General features: G+C 40.4%; 1 protein-coding gene across 11 annotated transcripts in view; it reads left to right on the top strand.

Moving 5' to 3' along the window:
• Positions 1–21,288, top strand: part of ARMC3 (armadillo repeat containing 3) — a 101,515-nt gene that overhangs the window by 41,434 nt on the left and 38,793 nt on the right. For all 11 annotated transcript variants that reach the window (XM_019460551.2, XM_019460548.2, XM_019460547.2 and 8 more), the window contains exons 7-10: positions 20–214; positions 2,858–3,041; positions 13,918–14,070; positions 14,171–14,276. In XM_019460551.2, the coding sequence (XP_019316096.2) occupies positions 20–214; positions 2,858–3,041; positions 13,918–14,070; positions 14,171–14,276 (638 nt within the window). The remainder of the gene's footprint in view (positions 1–19; positions 215–2,857; positions 3,042–13,917; positions 14,071–14,170; positions 14,277–21,288) is intronic.

The following is a 21,288-nucleotide window of genomic DNA, read 5'->3' as shown; positions in this document are numbered from 1 at the left end:
CATTTGTATCTCATGGCAGGATTTTCAGTGTCGAGCGGCACTTCAAGAACTAAATGCAATCCCCCCTATATTAGATCTCTTGAAGTCAGAATATCCAGTTATTCAGTTGTTGGCTCTCAAAACCTTAGGTATTATTACAAATGATAAGGAGGCACGAACAACGCTGAGAGACAATCAAGGAGTGGACCACCTTATTAAAATCCTAGAAACTAAGGTATTTGAAACTTTCATTCAACTTTCTATGAGGAAATGTATCTCTCCTACATGTTGCTATAAAATCCGAATGTAGAATGCTTTTTAAAATAAAATTTTATTATATTTAAGCATAGTGTTCAGTAAAATGGATTAATTAATTTGTTTATTGCTACATTGTTTATCAGCATGGTTAAATCAGATTAATGATAGAGGCCATTACAAAAGACTTTTTTTGGGGCGCCTGGGTGGCTCGGTCGGTTAAGCGTCCGACTTCGGCTCAGGTCATGATCTCACAGTCCGTGAGTTTGAGCCCCGCATCAGGCTCTGTGCTGACCGCTCAGAGCCTGGAGCCTGTTTCAGATTCTGTGTCTCCCTCTCTCTCTGCCCCTCCCCCGTTCATGCTCTGTCTCTCTCTGTCTCAAAAATAAATAAACGTTAAAAAAAAAAAATTTAAAAAAAAAAAAGAAGCAGCCAAAATGTTAAAAAAAAAAAAAAAGACTTTTTTTGAGGGGCACCTGGGTGGCTCATTGGATAAGAGTCTGACTTTTGGCTTCAGCTCAGGTCAGGATCTCACGGTTTGTGAGTTCAAGACCCGCATCGGACTCCATGCTGACAGTGCAGAGCCTGCTGGGGATTCTGTCTCCTTCTCTCTCTGCCCCTCCCCTACTTGCTCTCTAAATGAATTAAAATTAAAAAAATAAAATAATTTTATTCTTCTGGTTTAGAAATTTAAGATTTTTAAATTCTTGTTTAGGATCTTCTTCATGATTTCCTGAAATACCTAGAATTAGTCTTTTAGGCTTTTTCAGCCATAGTTTTCTCTAGGATAAAGCAGGAAGGGTTATTTACTCCCCATTGGGGAGAATCATCTGCTTTACTTAGTCTACTGATTTATATAGTATGTTCATCTAGAGAAATACCTTCATGGAAACATCTAGAATAACGTTTAACCAAATATCTGGATACCGTGGCCTAGCCAAGTTAAAACATGAAAATTAATCATCACGAGTCAATTTGGCTTCCATACATATCTCCTTAAATCCTACTTAATCTCAAAATCAAGGCAATAGCAAGGTCCTTGCATGCCTAGCATGATGTAACTATCCCGTGTACAACCAGAATATACTAACCCTTTCCCCAGAAGAGGATGCAATGTCCTTGGGGGATATTTAGTCTTCTCCTTGATATCCTGTAACTTAAATACTGTGAAGTAAAATTAAGAATAACTACTAACTTGTAAAGTCAATACATCTTATGTTGCCTGAGGGGATAAGAGAGGGGAAAAAATACCCACACTATTTCACAGACACACACACACACGCGCGCACACACACACACTCATAGCAAAATAAGGAAGAAATACTCATGGCGGTTACAACCCTCTTGTCTACAAGTGGCCACATGGTGGTAGTTGGTATGGATAACTATCTTCCTCCACTACCCATTCCACATTTCCTTTTCCTTCAGCAAGCACTTCAACCGGATGTGGTTCTTCACCCGGTGGGGTGATCCGTATCTTCATACCTGAGGGTCTGGGCCATTCAGGAGGCCTGCTTGGATTAGGTTATTGTAGTTTTCTTTCAACCTTATTCATGGAGCATGGTAATACTAAGAGATACCCGAAGGACTTCCTGTATCCCAGATATACTCTTCTTCCTGTATTCCGGATACACTCTGGTGTGGAGTAGCAGTCCAGTTTCCCCTTGGTAGTTGGGATCAGCCACCCTAGCAGCCCGGTAACTTCCTTCATTGCCTGCTTATGTGGAGGCATGGGGAGGCCGAAGTGGCTGGGGGAAGTTTTAACTTCTAGTCCAGTGGAATCGTTGTCGTGCCTCTTGGCGGAAGCGTTCTCTCCTTTGGAACTAAGACCTCTAGGCCAACAGAGCATGAGTTCTGGGAGAGAGCAAGCAAAGATATGGCTAATGGGCCACTAGGAGGTAACAGTGCTACGACACCCGTTTCCACCCCCTGATTCCTTGACCCACCATCACTGGCTATGGGAGATCCAGCACCGTATATTGGCCACTGACTCAGAACGTGTATAAAGTGGAGAACCGTGCCCCGGCCCTGCCAGGTATCGCCACCCACTTCACTGGCACCGTAACTGTCTTCAAAAGGCCACTCTGTTGAGCCAGCTGCTTCGGGATGGTGGGATATGGGCATGGACCCACTGTCACCCTTGGTTTGCTGTGAAGAGAGCTCCCTGACCAGAAGCATTGCTGTGTTGGAGCCCATGAGAGTGGAGGCAAGAAGTCACAGACTTACAACACTTCCCTCGACCGGCTGGAGATTTTAGGGAATATGCTTTCCTTCAGCTCCTGTCTGCTTTTTCAAAGAATATTTTCTTCGGATTTTAAAATGGTTGGCGGTACGAGGTTGTATGAGCAACTCCACTGGGCTACTATTGCTGCAAGCGTCTTTATTGTGAAAAAATGATCCTGTATCTGGGAAACGTTTTGGAGCAGGGGGAGCAAGAAGAGATGGGGCAAACTGTGAGGGAGAGTGATGTTATGATAACTAAACAGAACTGCTTCCTTGGGCATCTGTCACAGCAACGTTAACAAGGTTATGTTCTGACTGACCTTCGTCTTGTAGTAAAATTTGGGAAGTGTCAATTTCTTTCACTACAATTTTCTGAAGTTGTATTCGCTTTTATTATTAGGAATTGAATGACCTTCATATAGAAGCGCTTTCCGTGATAGCCAATTGCCTTGAAGATATGGATACTTTGGTGCTGATTCAGCAGACCGGGGGTCTTAAGAAGCTCCTGTCCTTTGCAGAAAATTCTACAATTCCTGATATTCAGAAGAATGCAGCAAAAGCAATTACTAAAGCAGCTTATGATCGTATGTCTCATTTTATATAAACTAAGCACACATGCTTCCTCTTGTATTCTTGGCTTTGATTAGTACTAACAAGCACTAGAGTATTTGTCTGCTTTTAATTAATTTTTAAAGTTTATTTCTTGTGAGAGAGAGGGAGAGCGTGTGCGTGCGTGCACGTGTGGGGGAGAGGCAGAGAGACAGGGAGAGAAAGAATCCCAAGGAGGCTCTGTGCCGACGCGGGGCTTGATCTCATGAACTATGAGATCATGACCTGAGCCGAAATCAAGAGTGGGACGCCTAACCAACTGAGCCAACCGGGCACCCCAGTATTTGTCGGCTTTTAAATGAACGTTGGAGAATAGTGCTTACTATTTAAGGTCAAGATTCATCTCAATGCCAATTAGTAAAAGTAGAAATTGCTTTGTCAGGGACATAATTAACTCAATATGATTTAATTATGAATCTTTTTTTTAAAGCAATTCATTCCTAAGTTAAGCCTTTATTTCCCCTTGATTCTGAAATTTTACAGCATCCATGCCTTGCTTGTGATCCTGAAAAACGTTGTTTCAATATACCCACGTTCGGAATGATATCTGTACAGTAATTTCAACTTCAGCTGGAGACAGGCAGTGATATAGCCATGTGATATGGCTGGGAAAAATAATATGCTCACACTGTATACATAATACAATTTTCATTTCAGTGGCAAGCTATGTTGGCATAAATCTGTAAAATATGAGAGATTAATTACATCACAAGCACTGAAGATGAAATTATAGTTTTAATTTATGTATATTTGGAGTATTTTATTTAATAAAAGATGTGATTTTATTTTCCTCCTTCCACATCACTCCTCTTCTAAATGATGACAGTTTTGACTAGTTTAAATGATTTGTTTCTAAACATAGACACCCACATCTGTACATATATATGCCTATGTGTATATTATGGGACCCACTTCCTTTTCAATCCATACTGAGTTCTTCAAGGCAGAGTTTCACAGCAGTAAGCCGAATGTCACCGTCCAGTACGGAGTTAATATAGAGGGGACTTGTGAGTTGCGTTATGAATGCCAAATCTAGACAGGTTGTAAAATCAAGGTTTTTAATGTTGGCAAAAGTTGCTTGGCTCGGTGTTCTATCAAATGGAACTTAGACCTTATTGTGCCTGGTCAGTTCTGTTTTCCAGCTATCCCAGGTCTTCTTAGCTGTCTGAGACCAAAAGAGAGGACGATGGCAAGAGACAGACGATATCAAAGCCAAAATTTTTGCGACTTCTCTTTTGTGTGGTTGGACCATTTAAAGCCGGGCACAGCCCCTCTTGGGATAGTGAGTTTCATGAATTTATGACCCATCGTGTGACGTAGCAGTGGGAAGAGCCCTGGGTGGAGAGTCCCTGGTGGTCTAGTTTTACCACTGGTCCCGCTACCTGCAGTGCAATGACCTAAGTTGTAACTATGAATGAACCACAGCCTCTCTGGACCTATTTACTAATTCATTTACTAATTATTTATTGAGCCCCCCCCCCCCCACTTTGGGTCAATAAACCCAGAAGGGGCAAGAAAGCAGGTGATCACACTGTGCTTGATGGTGGAAGGACAGGATCACCTGGGAGGGCCACCTAAAGTCAGGTTGGATCAGATAGGTTTTCCCGACATAAGTAATTTACCAGCCACGACATAAAGTAAATAATAGAAATTGTCTGGGCAAAGAAGGTCCTGATGGGATGGGGAAGGATCACCAGTGCTCTAAGGAGAAGGAACAGGGTATAAAGGCCAGAGGAGGGACAGAGCATAGTAAATTCTAGAACTGAAAGTTTTCAGAACAGCTAGTGAATAGAATGCAGCAGAAAATTGAAAGTGATGGCTGTGGAAGTAATGAGGAGCCAGATGCTAATGCGCGATAGAAGCCAAGTAAGGACTTTGGACCTTATTTTGATGGCAACAAAGAGCCATTGAAGTGGCTTAGAAAGGTGAGGGACCATTGCAGATGCTCACTTTTAAAAGAAAGAGCTCTCTTGCTGCAAAGTGGGGGAGAGATTCGAAGTGTGCTGGACCGGACCCAGAAAGACCAGGAAGAGGACTGCTGTGGCATCTAGGTGGAAGGTGAAAGTTTCCTGAAACAGACATTTGCAAGGAGAACCCCCATGACAGTGCTTGGCACATCGGGAGGGTCGGTCCATAAGTGTTCGATGAGTGACCACATGGGTTGGAGGAGGAAGAAGGTGATGTCAAGGACAAGACCAGGTTTCTGGCTAGGACAGCTGGGAGTAGAATGGTGCCATTCACAGAAATGGGGAACTCAAGAAGAGAAGCTGGTGTTGATTAAAGGAAAGGAAATGAGTTCTATTCTTTAAAAAAAAAAAATGGTAGCAAGATATACATAATGTTAAATTTAGCGTCTTAACCATTTTTAAGCTCAGCGGTATTAAGTACATTCACGCTGTTGGGCCGCCGTCTCCACCGTCCATCTCCCGAGCTCTTTTCGTCTTGCAGAACAGACAGCTTGTACCCATGAAGCAAGAACTCCCCACTTCTCCCCCACTGTGGTCCCCACCAACCACCACCCTTTCTGTTTCTGTGATTTTGACTATTCTAAGTACTGATACAAGTGGAACTGTAAAATACTAGTCCTTTGGTGACTGGCTTATTTCACTTGGCGTGACCCATCTCAGGTTTCTCCATGTCCCAGCATGCATCAGAGCTTCCTTCCCCTTTGGGGCGCCTGGGTGGCTCAGTCGGTTGTGCATCGGACTTCGGCTCAGGTCATGATCTCGTGGTTTGTGAGTCTCGAGCCCCGCGTCGGGCTCTGTGCTGACCACTGGGAGCCTGGAACCCGCTTCGGATTCTGTGCCTCCCTCTCTCTCTCCCCCTCCCCTGCTTGTGCTCTGTCTCTCAAAAATGAATAAATGTAAAAAAAAAAAAAAAATTCAAAAAAAAAAAAAGAACTTCCTTCCCTTTTAAGGCTACATAGTATTCTGTATGTATACATCACATTTTGTTGACCTGTTCATCTGTTAATGGACACTTGGGTTTCTTCTACTGTTTGGCTATTGTGAATGATGCCGCTATGAACATACATATACAAATAGCTTTTCAAGTCCCCGCTTTCCAGTTATTTCGGGTATATACTCATGACTGGAATTGCTGGATCATATGGTAATTCTGTGTTAAATATGTTGAGGAACTGCATACTGTTTTCCGCAGCAGCTGCACCCATTGTACACGCCCGCCAACAGGGCACAAGCGTTCCAATTCTCCACCTTCTCACCCATACTTGCTGTTTTATTTATTTATTTAGTTAGTTAGTTAGTAGCCATACTCATTTGTGTGAAGTGGTGTCTCACTGTGTTTTAGTTTGTATTTCTCTAATGATCGGTGACGTTGAGCTTTTTTTTTCCATGTGCTTATTTTCTTTGGAGAAAGGCCTATTTAAATCCTTTGCCCATTTTTTTTTTTTTAAACCAGGTTGTTATTGAGTTGTAGGAGTTCTTTCTATATTCAGGATATTAACTCCTTATCAGATGTATGGTTTGCAAACATGTTCTCCCATTCCGTGGGTTGCCTTTTCATACTATTGATTGTGTCCCTTGATGCACTGTTTTTAATTCTGGTGGAGTCCAATTTATCTCGTTTTTCTTTCGTTTCTTATGCCGTTGGTGTTATATCCAAAAAATCATTAATAAATCCAATGTCATGAAAAATTTCCCCTATGTGTTCTTGTAAGAATTTTATAGTTTTATCTCTTATGTTTAGGTCTTTGATCCATTTTTGAGTTGTTTTTGTGTACGGTGTGGTAGGGTCCAACTTCATTCTCTTGCGTGTGGAAATCCAGTTTTCCTAGCACCATTTGGTGAAATCCATTCTTTATTTGTAATACAAAGAAACTCAACCAGATAGTCTTTAAATCCCATCTGGCGCTTAATGTTTTATGAATCTACTTCCTTATGTTAGTTCTAAAATGACTACATCCCAGTTCCAAATTGTGTCTCCTCACTATTTTAGAATCAAATGACTAAATCTGTATTGATTTCATCTATGCCATTTGTGATTTTTTTTCATGTTTCCTTTAACCATTATTTTTCCAGACGGAAGAATCTTCAGTTAGCCTTTCCCCATACATCATGTCCTTATGCTATCCTGTGATCATTCTCTTACTTTTTCTGGATTTTCTCTTATTCATGATATCCTCTTTGAAGTGGGGTGATGTATATTACGAACAGCATTTTAGAAACATGCACCATCATTTTATGTAATATAAAGATTTGGTTATCGTAGGATTATTTTCAATTTCAGTTTTATGAAGCAAGGATTTTTTTTTTTATGGGTGCAAAACCTTTTTTTTTTTCTTTTTTTAATTTAATTTAATTTTTTTCAATATATGAAATTTATTGTCAAATTGGTTTCCATATAACACCCAGTGCTCATCCCAAAAGGTGCCCTCCTCAATACCCATCACCCACCCTCCCCTCCCTCCCACCCCCCATCAACCCTCAGTTTGTTCTCAGTTTTTAACAGTCTCCTATGCTTTGGCTCTCTCCCACTCTAACCTCTTTTTTTTTTTTTTTCCTTCCCCTCCCCCATGGGTTTCTGTTAAGTTTCTCAGGATCCACATAAGAGTGAAACCATATGGTATCTGTCTTTCTCTGTATGGCTTATTTCACTTAGCATCACACTCTCCGGTTCCATCCACGTTGCTACAAAAGGCCATATTTCATTCTTTCTCATTGCCACGTAGTATTCCATTGTGTATATAAACCACAATTTCTTTATCCATTCATCAGTTGATGGACATTTAGGCTCTTTCCATAATTTGGCTATTGTTGAAAGTGCTGCTATAAACATTGGGGTACAAGTGCCCCTATGCATCAGTACTCCTGTATCCCTTGGGTAAATTCCTAGCAGTGCTATTGAAGCAAGGATTTTAATCAGCCTTTTGACCATATCAGCAAACTGGGCCAACCCTTGAGTGAAAGACCTACAGTGAGCCCCAGATCCCATTTCTCCAGCAGGACCCAGAGTTCAAAGTCTCCCATTTTAAATTCTAACATTTTTTTGATTTGTAGTTTAAAAAATGCAAGTTTTGCTTTGAAAATAATATTGCATTGTCACCGAGGCCTAGTATATGATCTATGGATCTCTTTGCCTACTACTTAGCAAATATTTATTGTATGCCTGCTATATGCAAGGCACTGTTCTAGAAGATAAAGGTAAACAATGAATAAAATAAGGGAATAGATGCTTGTTGACTAGACAAAAAGGTGTATTACCAGCTCTTGAAACTCCAGATGAGTTAAATAAAGAGACACATGAAGGGACTACTTTCAGAAGTACAGTCAGGGTTAAGGGAACAAACAAGGGATAGCGAGGTCCCCACAGATTAGCAATATTGTGAAACCATCACTCGCTAGATCCAGAGGCAAGGGGATGAACCATCGTTAGGTTTATTTCTACAACTATTGTATTTGTTTCACCTTCTTCCTGACCGTGTTTGCTGTTTTCGGCTTTTCATTTTTCTATGTTGTCTTCTTTGCTTTCTTCCTTTTTTTGTTATATAGATGAAAGGAAATTTTAAATGACTTTTTTAAAGATAGAGTGGCTATAGTTATTGAAGACATTTAACTTTTTTGCTTCCATAACTCTTCCCTTTCCTGATGTTTGCAAATTTCATAGGGGGGTTATAGATTCTCCTCTCTAAAAATCTATGTAATTGGGGGGCACCTGGGTGGCTCAGTGAGTTGAGCATCTGACTCTTGATATCAGCTCAGGTCGCGATCGGGTTGTGGGATCGAGTTCCGCACCGGGCTGAGTGTGGAGCCTGCTTGAGATTCTCTCTCTCTTTCTCTCTCTCTCTCTTTCTCTCTCCCTCTGCCTCTCTCCCCCATGCATTCTTTCTGTAAAAAATGAATACATAAATACATTTTAAAAAATCTATATAATTCTCTTTTTTATGGATCATTTGGCCGTTATACACTCAATTTTTTCCACACTTATCGTTATTTACATATTGAATCCACTTCAATGTACATTGTAAATTTCTCATGATAAAACATGCCCATTCTTAAGATTTTATTTAGGAAAAAAGCACATAGGACAGTTTGGCTGGGTCTGGAACTGTTACATCACAGCATTTTCTCCGATTTTCTACGAACCTTGTTTTTGTAGCGTCTGAGTCTAAGGGCAGTCTGATTTCCATTCTTCTTTATAGAAAATATTTTCTTTTTGTATTTGTGCTGAATCCCTTATCCTATAAGTTAAAAAAAACTTTGTCAAAATGTGTCTGACACATACCCACCCCCCTCTCTCTGCCTGAAACAGAAAAGTCTTGTCATCTACTGAATCGTGGTTTGGGATCTGTTTTTTGTTTTCTAACTTAGGAAACTTTTTTCCTATTATACTTTTGGTTATTACTTTTGTTTTATTTACTGTTTTTTTTTTCCCCAGGAATATTTATTATTTTAGCCCGTCTCTGTTCTCTTTCTTCCATACCTATTACACATTCCTAATTGTGGTTTTTAATGTTTTGATGGGTTTTTTTTCATCAACTAGGCCTAGTTACAATAATCAGACAAGACCTGCAGGATGCCCTTGCTTATTTACCCCGTCAACTGAGACGGCAATGGAGTCCTTTAGCCCAGTTTTGGATGATGATGAGTCTTTCCCACTAATGTGGCATTACAACACTGGGGTGCTATTTTCTCCTGGTCCTAGTGGTTATATAGGAGGAAACTGATACAAATTTAGAACATTCTGAGGAGCCCATAATTGTTCATTGACCAGGAGTAGTTTACAGAAATTTGTTTCTTCCCGACTTGTCCCTGACCCACGGGCCCCTATTTCCCCCCTTTTCTTCTCAATCGACTTCTTTGAAAGACTAGTTAATTGTAAATAACTTCACCTCTTCATCTCATCTCCATCCCTCGACTGACTGCATGAGACTTCAGCTTCTCCCATTCTGCCAAAACAGTCCTTGTAGGATTTGACATCGACTTCCCAACTCCTAAATCCTACAGCCGCATCGTTTACCTGATGATCTCTTCTATTTGTTGCTTATTTACTTCCTTACGCTGTTTACTTGGCCAGATCGACGATAACCACCTCTTCTTCCCTGCCTCCCTTCTATACTGTGCCTTCTTTTCAAGCCCTACCTGTGTTTCTTATCTACCCCTTTTTATACCAAATGTTGCCTGCCTTGACTTCTCTCTGCCAGACCCAGCCAGATCTAGGAGGCTTTATTTTATATTAACTAGTGACAATGAAAAACTAAAAACTTACTAAGGAATAACAAAGTTCTCTCCTAATATTTCTGTATTGGAAGTAAATAATCATGAAGTCTCAAAATAATTTTCCACAGTTAGAAAACCCCAGAAGAGAGCACAGGCAGTAATTTCTCTGACATCAGCTGTAGCCGCATTTTTCTAGATGTCTCCCGAGGCAAGGGAAACAAACGCAAAAATAAGCTATTGGGACTACATCAAAATGAAAAGCTTCTGCACAGCATAGGGAACAATCGCCAAGACTAAAAGACAACCTACTGAATGAGAGAATATATTTGCACAGTTAGAAAACTCCATTTATATGTAGGTTTTCACAAATATTGCTCCTTATGCTGTTATTAAGAATAATGTAACCATCAGTATTCACGTAAAACTTTCTTTCTTACTTTTTCATCATCAAAAATGTTTTGTAAGTTAGGGAATGCATCGTCATTGCACGTCAAAAACACACAGACACGTAATACATATTCTTTAACAAAAATTTTTTTTAATGTTTATTTATTTTTGAGAGAGAGAGAGAGCAAGGGAGGGGCAGAGAGAGGGAGACACAGAATCCGAAGCAGGCCCCAGGCTCTGAACTCTGAGCTTCAGCACAGAGACCAATGGGGGGCTGGAACTCACAACCGTGTGATCATAACCTGAGCCAAAGTTGGACGGACGCTTAACCCGTTGAGCCACCCGGTGCCCCTTAATACACATTCTTTAAGTTTTGTTTGTTGAGTACTTTTTAACATGCGCCCCCACAGTCGAAAGCCCAGATCAGTCAGTTTTTGACCTGGGACCGGGAGGAGGAAGGTGTTAATTACCACGTTGCCAGGAGGTTTACGAACTGACATTAACATCTCAGCAGGAGCAAAGGTGGCGCCATAGCAACTTCCCGAGAGCGGGTGAAGAAAAGCATCATTACGTGCAGATTTATTTCCAGTTACAAAGCCTCACACTTTTTATTTTAGTGATACTGCACAAATGTTATCTTTAAAGGACATTACTCTATTAGTAGCATAATTACCTTGCCATCTTTATTATCTGTATAATTAAAACATAAATACTTTACTTCTCGGTGCAGCAATTCAGTGAAGGTACTTGGTTAATATGTTAATTCATCTTTTAAATCTATTATGGCCACACTGCAGTCAGCACTTTTGAGGTTTGGTGAACGCAGCTGGATTTTGAGAACACTCCCAGCAGGGCTGAGAAACTAATTGCCCGTGGTATTTAGATTATTTTTAAAAAGATATTTCCAAGAATTGCGTATATACTGGTTTTTGAATGCGACAACCACATACTCCAAAGTTAGTCTTGACAAATTAATTCTTCTGGCTGATTTTCCTGGTAGAATTTATGCTCAGAGTGTTCTGTTTAGTAAAGTGAATTTAGAGCTATCAGGGAAATCTTAATTATGAATCTAAGCATTTTAGGTCAAAGACTCTAGAAGAGTTTCAGATCTTTTTTATTCAGGGAATACTAATCAGGACTACATATATTTTAAAACCTTTCAGAAGCCACATACTTGAGATTTAAGTATTAATCGCACCATTTACAAAAGTAAAACAGTCATGACCTGCCTGAATCCTCAGTTTAAGTGAAAGGAGCAAGGGATTAAAACGATAGGATTACAGGACATGGTTCATAATTGGTTTAAGACAAATGAACAGAAGTGTTAGTGATGTAGCCAGTGCCAGTTGTGACCAGGTTGCTGTGTTTGGAATGAACAAAGGCCAAAAGTGATTGCAAAGGTGGTGACATGTGAGTGTGGTTCCGCTTCTGCAAAAAAGGGGGCAATTTGAAAAAACTCACGGTTAAAAGAAGACAGAGATCCTCTATTAACTTTAAAGTGGACAAGCAGTTATGATAAGTTCTGAGAATATTCCTAGAAACACAAGTTAGTTGTAATATACATAAACGATGAATTAGTTCCTCGTGCAGAAGTCACATACGATCGAAATTAGTAGGGCGGTTTTTGCGGAGATTTTTTATTCTAACAGAATAGTCTCCTCTTACGTATATCAACATCCTAAGAGCATATCTTACACGTTCTTCTATTTTAACCACATAAATTGACTTCAAAGGGTAATTAATGGAAAGTCAAACCTACGATGACGCTTTTTGGAGGACTGTAAACAAATTAGCAAGGAATTATTTGTAAGCTGGTTCTTTTCAAACTAGTCTCTGATTCCTCTTACGGCATTAACATTGAGTTTGGTTTAATATATCTTTTTTCTAGTACATGCCTTTAATAAAGAGTAACTTACGGGATGCCTGGATGGCTCAGTTGGTTGATCATGTGACTCTTAATTTTGGCTCAGGTCATGATCTCATGGTTTGTGAGATCAAGCCCCACGTCGGGCTCTGACCTGACAGCATGGAGATTCTGTCTTAAGATTCCGTCTCTCTCTCTCTCTCTCTCCCTCTCCCTCTGCCCTGCTCCCCCACTTGTGCGGTCTCTCTCTCTCTAAAAATAAAAACATTAAAATAATAAAAATAAAAATTTAAAAATAGCTGTAGAACACAAAACAAAAAAATGAGGTTTTAACGTTCTAATTTAGTTTAATGCAGTGCTTGCTTAGTATAGTAATGAGGTTGTCATTTATTTAAAAAAACGAAAGGAAATCAAGAGAAAAACAGTAGGGAACAAAAAGAACATTGAAAATACTTTGATTTTTAATTAAGTGTTTCATAATGGGGTGAATATCATGGTATGTTCTTAGAGTCACAATTTTATTTGTTTTCAAATAAAAAAAAAAACCATGCTAATGTATGTTTAGGTTATATCAATGGCAATTTGGCAATTAAATATTTATTGTAATTTTTGCTGCAACAGCATTTATTGTAACTTGAGATAAAAATGATTATGATTTTTTGATATAAGATTATAAATCCCGAAGACTTGGGCTCATTCTCTTTTATTCATTTTTACTTTCTCCACTTCTCTCCTTTTCTCTTGAGTACCCAGCATGCCAGTTTGTATGTCTTAGGCATTCTTCAAATGTTGAGTTTTGTATTTAAAATAAACATCAGATAAACAGGGTTTTGTCCTTTCTAAAAAAAAAAGCCTTTATTTATTTACTTTGAGAAAAAGAGACAGAGCTGGGGAGGGGCAGAGAGAGGGAGAGAGAGAATCCCAAGCAGGGTCCACCCTGCCAGCACGGAGCCCCGTGCGAGCTCGAACTCATAAACTGGGAGATCATGACCAGAGCCCGAATCTAGTATTAGGCGCTTCACCGACTGAGTCACCCAGGTGCCCCAAACAGGGTTTTTGTCCTTAGTGAGAAGACAGCATTGTGTGAACACGGCACCGTGCCAGGCAGCATGACAGGCGTTAAATAAATTTTCACTAAATCTGAAACTTGCCTCTTTCTTATCGTAGAATTTTCTTTGCCCTAGTACTGATATCATACAAGGGAACAGGAACTTAAGCTTTAATATTCATAAGTCACTTTGCATAGTCACTGTGTTCTAGAGGTCGAGTGGGGGAATATTTTATTTAGTGTAGAGCTTTGTGACTGAGGCTAAGAAACGGCTGGAACCTCCTGTCACATTTTAGATGAGGAAGTAGTTACCCTTGCATGGTTTTTTGCGGCAAAAATCCTGATTAATTTTTTTTCCTTTTGGTTTATGAAAGCTGAGAATAGAAAACTTTTTCACGAACAAGAGGTTGAAAAATGCCTTGTAGCCCTTTTGGGTTCTGAAAACGACGGAACTAAAATTGCTGCTTCCCAAGCGATCTCGGCAATGTGTGAGAATACGGGCAGCAAGGAATTTTTCAATAACCAGGGTAAGCAAAGCAGAAAAAACCATTTCGAACATTTTTAGGTCCCCAGTTGTAGTTTAGCTGGGTACTCACAAAACCACATCTTCCCTCTCTTTTTCTGTAGGGATTCCACAGTTAATCGTGCTGCTGAAGAGTGACAGTGAAGAAGTGAGGGAGGCCGCCTCCCTGGCCCTGGCCAATCTAACCACATGCCATCCCGCTAATGCAAAGTAAGGAGAAACTCAACGCTGACTTGTTTAGGGGTATCTAACAGTCCAGGATGTTCTCATTTTAATATTTTGGCTTTCCAGGCAATTTACATATTCTTTCAGATGTTCTCTCTTGGGTTACTCCTCAGGAATCCTTATGAAAGTCAGAGTCATCAGATGGCCCTGATTTTCAAAGATGCTGCAAAATCTTGACTCTTCTGGGCTGATTGGGAAAATGGGTGAGCCATGTGGTTCAGCTCACAGTCTAACTTTTGTGGACGATTCCAGAAGAAACAAAATGGGATGGCTGCTGGAAATATTAAAGGCAACTTTGTAGAAACATTTGATAAATCTAGAGAAAATTTAAAAGATCCGTTTTATTTATTTATTTCTTAGAGTTTATTTATTTATTTTTGAGAGAGAGAGAAAGAGGGGGGAGACACAGAATCCAAATCCCAAGCAGGCTCCAGGCTGAGCCGTCGGCACAGAGCCCAACATGGGGCTAGAACTCACGAGCTGTGAGATCATGACCTGAGCTGCAGTAGGACGCTTACCCGACTGAGCCACCCAGGCGCCCCTACAAGACCCATTTTAAAAGGACATAAATATTAGGTAAATCTGGAAACATTTTAAAAAGTCAATGGAGGGGCACCTGGGTGGCTCAGTCGGTTAAGCGTCCGACTTCAGCTCAGGTCACGATCTCGTGGTCCGTGAGTTCGAGCCCCGCGTCGGGCTCTGGGCTGACGGCTCAGAGCCTGGAGCCTGCTTCCCGTTCTGTGTCTCCCTCTCTCTCTGTCCCTCCCCCATTCATATTCTGTCTCTCTCTGTCTCAAAAATAAATAAATGTTAAAAAAAATTAAAAAAAAAAGTCAATGGAAAGCAATATATTTATGGGTAAACACTATGTGGAAAGATTGGAAAGGAGTGCCCTCTATATTCTAAGCAGTGTGGTATGTGATCTATATTCAGCACAAACTTTAATTACCAAGATGATCTGTCAGCAGATGAGGAAACCGAGGCTCTGCAAGGTTACCTAATTGTCCTGGGTACACACATCTATTAAAATGGCTGAGCTGGAAATTAAATCTGGAATCTGTGTTCTTTCCTCCACAGAAGATTGCCTTATAAAAGAGCGAGAACTTCTTGAAAGAAACGTTCATAAATAAAATAATTATTTACCCTCCCTGTATCTCATTTGGTATGTTTATTATTAAGGATTCTCTAGAGAAACAGAACCAATAGGACATAATATACAGACATGAGAAGGTTTATTATAGGAACTGGCTTATGTGATTATGGAGGCCAAGAAGTTTCATCATCTGCCATCTGTAAACTGGGGAACCAGGAAAGATGATCTCTTGGTATAATTCAGTGTGAATCTGAAAGCCTGAGAGCCGGGGAAGCCGGTGTTCCAGGCTGGAAAAGATGAATGCTCCAGCTTAGGCAGAGAGCAATTCACCCTGCCACCTTTTTGTTCCATTTGGACCCTCAACGGATTAGACGATGCCCACCCCCATTGGTGAGGACCACCTTTACTCAGTCTCCTGACTCAAATGCTAACCTCTTCCAGAAACACCTTCACATATGCACTCAGAAATAATATTTTACCAGCTATCTGGGTATTGTTTCGCCCAGTCAAGTTGACACATAAAATCCACCATCACGATACGTAAGTTATTAACTTTTGTGTATTATTGCTTTATGGCATTGTGGCTGAGATTACTCTTTTCTAACTTGAAATCGATCTTCCTCTACCTCCATCATATACTTAATCTATTTCTTACCCTTCCTACCCTTTCTTTCCCTTTCTCTACTCCCACACAGTATTTTATGAGATCTTAATGGAATGACTAAAAATCTAACAATGCCCGATTAAAATACAGCCAAAATAGGATAAGCATCAGAACAAAACTGTGTTCCTTTAATAGCTACAATCTTTGACATAGCAATTTCCTAAATTCAGGGTCATCATTATCTATGTGAAAGTACACAAATTTCTAGAATATTGAGTCATAATAAGTAGCAATTTGAAAATAGCATTGTTCCACGATAGTGGTGCCAGTGAAAAGTCTTACCAGTGACATTAAAACACTTCTATCTTGGGTGCATTTAGACTGATATATTATCTAAAATACTTTAATAGGCCTCCAGAGTGTATAGATGTCTTAATTTGATGTGAGTTTGCCTGGCTTATATAATTTCAGTTTTATACAAAATCGTAGAAAATTAGGATGTGAAGTAGCTTCTGAAAGAGGCTCCTTCAGACTTTCTCTTGCAATTCAGTCATCTGTTACACAGAACTTTGTCATCCGACTCTATGGTTCCATGTTGTCAACACAGAAAGGTCAACGAAGACTAAATGTTGCCACGCGTCTCTTTATTTTTGTGATTTATTTTTATTTTTATAAAATTTTAATGGCAGGTATTTCTTTAACCTATTATATACTGTCCATTCTGATCATTTTTTTCAATATGTGTTTGGTATGGGAAATGGGATGTGAATGAAAATGGTTGTCTCTTGAGATATCTCTTATGGCTATGGATATCTGTCTCTCTTGAGACCTATATACTTTTTACTTTGGACTTTTGGAGCTAAAAGATACTGAAAATGAATGTTTTGGGGGAGGAAATGGAGTCAGGTTTGACATATTTGTGCCAAATGCTGAAGACTGGAGTTGGCAAAGATTCTACAGTCAACCAAAAGGAATGAAAACAAATAAACCACATTGCCCATCCTTCTAGCAAGCCTCCTAGAGCATTAATTAGAACCAAAACAGAAGAGACAATAACCATGATTGATTATTTTTAATCAAAAGTGTATTCTACTCAGATTGTCTTTAAAAACATATTAGCTTAAACTCTGCATTGGTGAATATTTCTGGCATCACGTTTTAGAAGCAGGGCCTTGGATCACTTTTCTTAGCTGCTGGGGTGGGGGGGCAGCACGTGAGGGCATGGGGGGCACGTGGGGAAGGGGAAGGCCTGAGTTGTGACTCTGCTGCTGGGGGGGGGTGAGATTGGGGGGTAGAAAGAATGTTGCTTTTCTGCCACACCTAAGTAGTAAGAAAAGGCAAAAACCCAGAGCTAATGTCTTCCAGGTGCACTGGGTAGCTGTTCGGATACCTGATAATTGCCAGCCTAATTAAAAAGAAAAATTTGCAGTTAAGCATTGTGAATACTAATTTTGTTTATTAGAAGACAACCTCTTCCCTGACATTCATATCTCAATGTGCCTAAAGTGGATTTCTAATTATTTTTTTTAATTTTTTATTATTCAAGTTTATTTATTTATTTTGAGACAGAGCAGGGGAGGGGTAGAAAGAGAGAGAGAGAGAAAGAGAATCCCAAGCAGGCTCTCTGCTGCCAGTGCAGACAGAGCCTGATGTTGGGTTCGAACTCACAAACTGTGAGATCACGACCTGACCAGAAATGGAGAGTCACATGCTCAACCAACTGAACCACCCAGGAGCCCCTGGATTTCTAATTCTTAAAGTCAGGGCACCTTCTGGAATTGGAGGCCCATTTTATGCATTGAGTGATCTCTGGTATGTTATGATTACACGTAATGCTGGCGTAATTTCCTTTACGTAACAACGGATTTGGGGGGGAAAGTGGACTTACACCGAAAACACGACGGAAAGTGAAAGGACAGTGAAAAACCAGAAGGTCTGACATCAACCAATGCCCGTAATTGAGAACAGAAAGTGATCGTTTGTATTGTTGTGTTTTTACATGATTTGGACCACAGAAGCAACAGTGGAAACTTACCTCTAAGACTTTTCTATTTGTACTTTTCATTCTTTATCATCTGCAGGGTAAAGATCACTTAAAGTGGATAAAAATATGGAAAGGCCATGAACACAAATAAAATTAACAATTTGAGGGGCCCCTGGGTGGCTCAGTTGGTTGAGTGACCGACGGGCTCATCGTGATCTTGCCATTGGCGAATTCAAGCCCTGTGCCGGGCTCCGTACTGACAGTGTAGTGCCTGCTTCAGATCCTCTGTTCCCCCTCTCTCTCTACCCATTCCCCACTCGTACACTCTCACTCTCTCTCAAAAATAAACAAACATTTTAAAAAAATAACAATTTGAAGGCATAGGAAAAAAAGGACAAGAACAGCCAGATTAACTTATTTTATTTAATGTTTATTTATTTTGAGAGAGAGAGAGAGAACATGAGCGAGCACGTTGGGGGGTGGCATAGAGAGAGAGGGAAAGGGAGGGAGAATCCCAAACAGGCTCTGAACTGTGAGCCCAGAGCCCGATGTGGGCCTCAATCTCAAGGTCCGTGAGATCATGACCTAAGCTGAAACCAAGAGCCAGACGCTTAACCGACCGGGCCACCAAGGCGCCCCTAACCATATTTGCTTATTTAAAGTGATAGAAGGAGAAAGAAAAGTGAAATCATTTATAAGCGAATAAATAAAAAGTGAGAAGGCTAAGACAACCCTTGTAGGAAGAAATAGATGAAAATAGAAACCTAAGTGCAATAATGAATTCTGTATGAAAAGGTAACCCATTTAGTCACTTTGGGCACCTCTCCTTGCTTCGTTCACTGCTAATCTTTCTGACAATTCTCCATTTGTAATACTTCTTGGAAAGGAGAAAGTTGTTGATTTTTGATCCAGGAAATAGCATCTCAGTGAAATTTCAGGTGATCTTTACTTGCGCTCTCCTGTCCAGTTATTCATATTAAAGTTGTACATGATTTACGCAAATAGTGAGGGAATTATTATTCGTGGTTGACGTTCTTCTGAGGAGCAGAGTCCACACATTACAAGAATATTTTAAACTGTTAATTTATAACATCACTGCCATCTGTTGGATCTGATCAGAATTAGAGGTTTTGAGTTATCTGAAGACTAAAAAGACTTTCATGTTTTTCGTTTTCCTTTCCAACACGAAGTGAATTTTGGCTATTAGTAAACGAGGAAAAGATTAGAAAATAGTATGGTTGTTGGCAGGATAGCTTTCAAACGATGCAGTTATTTTAGGAAATAAGACAAGGAATAAAATAAAAATACAAAGAGTAGGGACGCTTGGGTGGCTCAGCTGGTTTAGCCTCCAACCTTGGCTCAGGTCACGGTCCCACAGTTCGTGGGTTTGAGCCCTGCATCCGGCTCTCCGCTGTCATCACAAAGCCCACTTAGGATCCTCTGTCCCCCTCTCTCTCTGTCCCTCCCCCGCTTGCACTCTCTCTCAAAAAATAAATAAAAAAAAAATATGAAAAGTAATAATACAATTAATACCCATAGATAAGTAGGTAATAACTGGTTTTGCCGTAGAAAACACATAATCTAGTCTCCGTTGTTTGTTCACAGATCATACTAACTCCTGATTCTTTCTGCTTATTCTGTGTTACCTCCGTGAAGAACTGGGTGATTTCCCTTAAGCTTAGAGACCTTCTTATCTCCATTTCTTTTCTTTTTTTTTTTTTTTTAAATTTTTTGTACCCCTTCTTGGGCTTTCCACAACAGCAGTGACTTAAGAGAGTTCTAAATGACAGCACATATAATGGTTACCCCCCCCCTCCCCCCCCCAAAATGATTGATTACTGGGCCACTGCTGGTCTCCATGACACGAGGGTCAAAGAGCTCTTCTGTGGGGACCCTTCTACTGCTGTGTGACCTATAAGGAAGGAGTATACCCCAAAGGGATCCCAGAAAGAGCCACAGTGCCCCCAGGTTGAACGGGTGTATGTTTGAGTAGTTTGGGAACTTTTGAATGTTTTTTTTTTATTATCTGTGGATAACCTGTCATTTCGTATTACTCTTCACTAACGGAGAAATAAAGCATTGACTGAATAGTTTTAAGCCCTAGCAGAATTATTCGTGGAGTACCGTGCCTAAGAAAGCCATGTAACGTGTAGAGAAACCATTTAAAAGGTATGTCATGGACAGAACTTAACACAGAACTTCAAGAAAAGGACTTCGTTTTATTCACAGTGACCCGACTCCCTGTCAGTCATTTGGCATTGGCGTTATCGGGGAAGATTCTGGCCCGAAGTGATTTTCTTCTTGGAATGTTAAATCTCTGTAGTGTGTATAAAAAGCACTTTCAAAGCTTTTTTTTTTTTTTTTTTTCCATTCCCATCCCATTAAATAGAGTGAGGAGAAGGTAATACATATTTATTTTTATAAATACCTCTTTATTTGTAGACTCAAGTGTAGACCAACGCTGTTTCTTCGAATGGCCTGTGTTGTGCATGTGGGGCTGCACTGAATGACGAGAGTCCTTTTGAAGGAGAAAAAACAGTCTCTCTTAAAGTTGGCAAAACACCACAAAGTTCACCTCCATCTCTGCCCTTCTACAGGAAGAGGTGGGATGTATGGCTTTGAGATGGCTGGAGTTGTGTCATTCCACCCTTTGAAATTTAAAAAAAAAAAGTTTTTTAATGTTTATTTACTTGAGAGAGAGAGAGAGAGAGAGAGAGAGAGAGAGACAGAATGCGAGCGGGGGAGGGGCAGAGAGAGAGGGAGACACAGAATCCGAGGCAGGCCCCAGGCTCCGAGCCGTCAGGACAGAGCTCGATGCGGGGCTCGAACCTGAGCTGAAGTCGGCCGCTCAACCGACTGAGCCACCCAGGAGCCCCCCCCCCCTTTGAAATGTTAACGTCTGTTCTAGAGCATACTTTGTGCCCAATACACACAGGTTCACTTAGAAGAGGTAATCTTGTCACGGTGACTGCTTTGTTACTAAAGAAACATTGACTAGAGAACGATCCACTGTGATTTACAAAATTAAAATGCGGTCTCACGAAAAATGCAAACTCCTGTCATAGACTCGATGTGTCCAGTCTAAGATAGACTTAAGAATGCTGCAGCTGTACAGTTATTGTCTTTATTGCGTGAGGGTTTTTCCCTGGGAAAATGTTTCCAGGGCTCTGTTTTCCCTGCCGAGCAGTGAAGGGAACCGTGTCTTTATACTGACCCCTAGTGGTACTTAAGGAGGAAGTTGGGGGAGGGGCAAAACATTGGCAACGGAAAGATTGCTCTGTATTTTTGTGGAAGACACATTAAATTTAATTTGAAA

This window comes from Panthera pardus, unplaced genomic scaffold (assembly GCF_024362965.1).
Source record: "Panthera pardus isolate Hobbes unplaced genomic scaffold, ASM2436296v1 HiC_scaffold_6, whole genome shotgun sequence".
In the NCBI taxonomy this organism is placed as follows: domain Eukaryota; kingdom Metazoa; phylum Chordata; class Mammalia; order Carnivora; family Felidae; genus Panthera; species Panthera pardus.
The sequence above is the reverse complement of the archived record's forward strand: the minus strand, read 5'-3'. Positions and strand labels throughout refer to the sequence as shown.